Source organism: Sceloporus occidentalis, unplaced genomic scaffold (assembly GCF_023333645.1).
Source record: "Sceloporus occidentalis isolate IW3139 unplaced genomic scaffold, rSceOcc1.0.p SCAF_135, whole genome shotgun sequence".
Lineage (NCBI taxonomy): Eukaryota > Metazoa > Chordata > Lepidosauria > Squamata > Phrynosomatidae > Sceloporus > Sceloporus occidentalis.
The window spans coordinates 1,654,665-1,660,148 of record NW_028317115.1 but is presented as its reverse complement, the minus strand read 5'-3'; the positions used below and the strand labels follow the sequence as shown (position 1 = coordinate 1,660,148).

Here is a 5,484-nt window from a genome sequence, read left to right as displayed (position 1 = left end):
ATGGAAACCTGCAGAATATGCATTTTTAATTTAAACTGATGATATTCTTCAACATTGCACAGTTTGTTATTTAAACGTATTTCCATTTATTAATAAATCTCCACAGGAGTAAACTAAATCAGTGGAAGCCAGGAGAATTCACACTACAAACTTTGCAGGTTTTCAATTTATGGCTGTATGTGAAACTAGATTAACAAAATTAACAGATTTAATAGTAAAATAAAAGCAAAAAGCAATGATTTCTTGTTTTATTTATATCTGTACAAAAGCACCACAAATAAATCTATTCACCATAATTTACAGTGGAATAAAAAGAACGGCTGTCTCCATGAGATCCAGGTTTCTCTATTTTCTTGCGAAAGGGTCGGACCACACTTTCAAACCTTCAAAAGAAAAAAATCCACATAGTAAATAAACACAAGATAGATGATCTGTACAGGGCAAATATAGCATAATGCAGTCCATCCAACACACTTAGCTATCTGAACTGCAAGAAATGGATTAGTAAAGAGGAAATATTGCTGTAAATAGGACTGGATTTACATATCAGGCACACAAGAAATTATGAAAAAAAAATGAAATAAGAATTAGAATTGCAAATATTTTAAATGTCTGTACTACAAAATGCTTTTATTGGGTACATTTCAGATATATTTATTGTCTTACACTTGAATGAAACACCAGAGGTGCATTGTTACCTAAAAAGTGCCCCACTTACCTACAGGCTGTACATTTTCCTGGATGACGTCAGCTCGGTTGACTGCTTGTTCTTTTTCTAGTAAAAAAATTTAAAAAATCATACTGCGTATAAATGTATATATTTTTATGAATGTTCAGTTAGTATTCAGATGGTTCTATACAAGTATTTATTATGACCCTTATACAATATTACCACAATGCATAAGCCATACAGCGAGGGATGGCTGGAAATCATGAGAGTCATTGTTTTATAACAACTTGTGAGGTTTCTGATTTGCAGCACTTCTGCAAAAAGGGGAGGGGGTGTGCCTGGAGGCCTGCGTCCCAGAGAAGCGGATGAAGAAAGAAGACCAAGAAGAGGCAAGAGAAGAAGCGGCGCTCCAGCAAAGGAGTCAGGGACACGAAAGCGGTTGGCGGAGAAGGGAGAGAGCAACTGACAGAGCGTGAGAGAGGCCTTTTCTTATGATCAGAGTCATCTTATAAATGGATCAATACAGTAATAGCTCACGACGTTTCGGTTTTACCACAAGCATATAGTACAGAAGGAAAGTTTTTTTTTTTAAAGAAGGAGAAAACAAGAGGTCAGTTAAGAGCCTCCCAGCAGAAGTGGTAAAGGTTACAATAAAGGCATTTAAAACAACCACATGGACTGATTAAGGTCTTAGGCTTTACATCAGGAAAAAGTGGCTACATCGGCCAAATGGTTCCTATTTGCCAGCAACTTCTAAGGTAAATGCCTAGAGGGTGTTCACCCTCCATGTATTTTCAAGGGGACCAAAAATACGGCTGCATTACGATGAGCATACTAAGTGCACAGGATGGCTGGAGTATCCCTTTAACCAACACAACCAAGGATAGCGGGCCTGAGACGTGGCAGAGCGTTCCTGTCTACTATTGGATAAAGGATAAAGCCACAGATCCGTGATACTTCAGGAACATGCCAAAAGAACACGGTTATTCGTCTGGTGGACTCTGCTAACTGGATTTGTGGTTAGTTATTATGCTTTAATTATACAGCGCCATGAAATGGATTATGCAGACACTAAGTCTTAGAAACAAAAAAATATGATCCTTTTTTTAATCAAGGTATTTATGAAATGATGTTTAACTTAGCTGGTGACAGATAGGTCAATGAGATTGAGAAAATTCCTACAATGCATCAACAGCATTACAACACAGTAGTAATACACATCGGCACAGTGCTGTCACAACTATCATACAATGTCATCACTTTCTAAAAGGGAACATGCTCCTTGCCACTTCCGGCAAGCTCTTATAGAACTGTCATTCTTCAAGGTTTAAGAGGAAGCAGCTGACCCCTGTAACATGCATTCTTTATGCAAGTCTCTTGCACGAAGGCTCATTGTCCGGTCTCTGTATACAGGACCAACATCTGTAACTGTTTAGTGGTTTACAGTGTAACGTTTATATCAGCCCCGCATCATGCTTCCCGTTGCGGTATTCAGTCACACGCACTTACTGTATTCATCTATGTGCATCAAGGGGTGAAAAAATATAGGATAGAAAGCTGCCGCCACTGCAGTGACAAAGCCACCGAAAATCAGCACTACTCTGGTGTTCCTAGACATGGTTATTACATGCACTGCCTGCCGTAGAGGGCAAACACGGCGTGATAACAAGGAAGTAGCTAGGAAGCCTCGTCGATGTAAGCTGCGTTCTGATAGGATGTTTCCCGCAGCGCTGATGAAAGCAGTCGCCTCGTTGGTTGAATCTCCACTTCCCAGGGAGGCCACCCCCTTAGCTACAGAGTGAAGTCACTAAAGCTTCTCGTTTGGCTCGGAGGCAGGAATGGCAGAATTCCCTGCTCTGGGGATTTATTTATATAAATGTAATGAACTGGAATCCTTGAATACGTATATAATTAGTGGGAGAGATGCAAATGTGGAATATTATGGTTATTTCTGGTAGACTTTTAACGTCCAATGCGATTTCACAAGAGCACACTATGCGGAAATTACATAGTTGCATAATAGGGAATTCCCTGTTTTCTAGGACAGTAATGAGCTTGATTTATATTTTTAGTTGTGAACTGGCCAAGCTTTTAACCATCAGATGGCCCGGGCACCCCTTGAAAAGTAACTGGCATCAGTACTAGAGATAATGAGGTGGCCCTGGCTCTTGAAGGCTTGAAAAATAATATAAGTATTTATTATGACCCTTATACAATATTACCACAATGCATAAGCCATACAGCGAGGGATGGCTGGAAATCATGAGAGTCATTGTTTTATAACAACTTGTGAGGTTTCTGATTTGCAGCACTTCTGCAAAAAGGGGAGGGGGTGTGCCTGGAGGCCTGCGTCCCAGAGAAGCGGATGAAGAAAGAAGACCAAGAAGAGGCAAGAGAAGAAGCGGCGCTCCAGCAAAGGAGTCAGGGACACGAAAGCGGTTGGCGGAGAAGGGAGAGAGCAACTGACAGAGCGTGAGAGAGGCCTTTTCTTATGATCAGAGTCATCTTATAAATGGATCAATACAGTAATAGCTCACAACGTTTCGGTTTTACCACAAGCGTATAGTACAGAAGGAAAGTTTTTTTTTTAAAGAAGGAGAAAACAAGAGGTCAGTTAAGAGCCTCCCAGCAGAAGTGGTAAAGGTTACAATAAAGGCATTTAAAACAACCACATGGACTGATTAAGGTCTTAGGCTTTACATCAGGAAAAAGTGGCTACATCGGCCAAATGGTTCCTATTTGCCAGCAACTTCTAAGGTAAATGCCTAGAGGGTGTTCACCCTCCATGTATTTTCAAGGGGACCAAAAATACGGCTGCATTACGATGAGCATACTAAGTGCACAGGATGGCTGGAGTATCCCTTTAACCAACACAACCAAGGATAGCGGGCCTGAGACGTGGCAGAGCGTTCCTGTCTACTATTGGATAAAGGATAAAGCCACAGATCCGTGATACTTCAGGAACATGCCAAAAGAACACGGTTATTCGTCTGGTGGACTCTGCTAACTGGATTTGTGGTTAGTTATTATGCTTTAATTATACAGCGCCATGAAATGGATTATGCAGACACTAAGTCTTAGAAACAAAAAAATATGATCCTTTTTTTAATCAAGGTATTTATGAAATGATGTTTAACTTAGCTGGTGACAGATAGGTCAATGAGATTGAGAAAATTCCTACAATGCATCAACAGCATTACAACACAGTAGTAATACACATCGGCACAGTGCTGTCACAACTATCATACAATGTCATCACTTTCTAAAAGGGAACATGCTCCTTGCCACTTCCGGCAAGCTCTTATAGAACTGTCATTCTTCAAGGTTTAAGAGGAAGCAGCTGACCCCTGTAACATGCATTCTTTATGCAAGTCTCTTGCACGAAGGCTCATTGTCCGGTCTCTGTATACAGGACCAACATCTGTAACTGTTTAGTGGTTTACAGTGTAACGTTTATATCAGCCCCGCATCACGCTTCCCGTTGCGGTATTCAGTCACACGCACTTACTGTATTCATCTATGTGCATCAAGGGGTGAAAAAATATAGGATAGAAAGCTGCCGCCACTGCAGTGACAAAGCCACCGAAAATCAGCACTACTCTGGTGTTCCTAGACATGGTTATTACATGCACTGCCTGCCGTAGAGGGCAAACACGGCGTGATAACAAGGAAGTAGCTAGGAAGCCTCGTCGATGTAAGCGTATAGTACAGAAGGAAAGTTTTTTTTTTTAAAGAAGGAGAAAACAAGAGGTCAGTTAAGAGCCTCCCAGCAGAAGTGGTAAAGGTTACAATAAAGGCATTTAAAACAACCACATGGACTGATTAAGGTCTTAGGCTTTACATCAGGAAAAAGTGGCTACATCGGCCAAATGGTTCCTATTTGCCAGCAACTTCTAAGGTAAATGCCTAGAGGGTGTTCACCCTCCATGTATTTTCTAGACTTGGGCACCAGGGGGCTCTTCGTGTTCGTCTTCGTGCTCGTCTTCGGGGAAAAAAAAATGTTCGTATTCCGCGAATATTCGCCCGTTCCTGTCTTCTCTTCGGGCGAATATTCGCGGACATTCTTCGTGCTCGTTTAATCTTCGTTTTCCTCCTGGTTGCCTAGCAGGGGTTAATACGGGGTTAATAACACATCACAGCAGCAGCAGCTGCCGTGAAGGTACGTGTGTGCAGCTCTATTGGTCGTTTCGGCAGGGGGCTGGTCTGGCATCAACGAGTGAATTGCAGAACTGCAGAATGCACTTCATTCGTTGATGGCAGGCGAGCCCCCTGCCGAAACGACCAATAGAGTTGCACACACATACCGAGGTGTACTGTCCATAGATGTTTAATAAAAGAATAGGGAATATTTTACATTTTTAAATTGATTTTGGACCACTTTACATGCCTAACATTTGCTACCTATTTACAATGGCATACTTTGCAACAACCCAACTTACTTATTGGACAGGACTGGAAAATAGCAGGACTGTCCACCAAAATCTTGGGTGTGTTGGCAGGTATGCTGATGGAAAAATGTTGGACAAGAACTAAAAAATAGCTTAGGGTTAATGTACGGTTATGTTTAAGATTAGTAGCAGTGCACTGGTTTGGTTAAAGATGGATTATGTCTAAATAATAATAATTTAATTTTAATGTTTTTTTTTAAAAAAAAATAGGGGTTTATTTAAATGTATTTTAAAGTTAGATTTATTATTTAGTACTTGATTATATTTATTAAATGTTTATAGTAGCGTTACCTACCGAGCTATAACTACCTATGTGTATTTGCATTTTGCATACCTAGTTTAGCTAAATTAGATGGGACAGGACTG

General features: G+C 40.7%; 1 protein-coding gene across 2 annotated transcripts; it reads right to left on the bottom strand.

Annotated features, from left to right (window-relative positions):
* Positions 1 to 345: 345 nt before the first annotated feature.
* Positions 346 to 2,288, bottom strand: LOC149281336 (small integral membrane protein 20-like). 2 transcript variants are annotated; one of them, XM_089499426.1, is made up of 3 exons: positions 2,180 to 2,288; positions 719 to 775; positions 346 to 383 (listed from the first exon to the last, which is right to left on the bottom strand). In XM_089499426.1, the coding sequence occupies exons 1-3, from the start codon at positions 2,286 to 2,288 to the stop codon at positions 346 to 348; spliced, it is 204 nt and encodes a 67-aa protein (XP_089355552.1). The 2 variants fall into 2 exon arrangements, with proteins under 2 accessions (XP_089355552.1, XP_089355553.1); XM_089499427.1 differs by lacking the exon at positions 719 to 775.
* Positions 2,289 to 5,484: the final 3,196 nt, after the last annotated feature.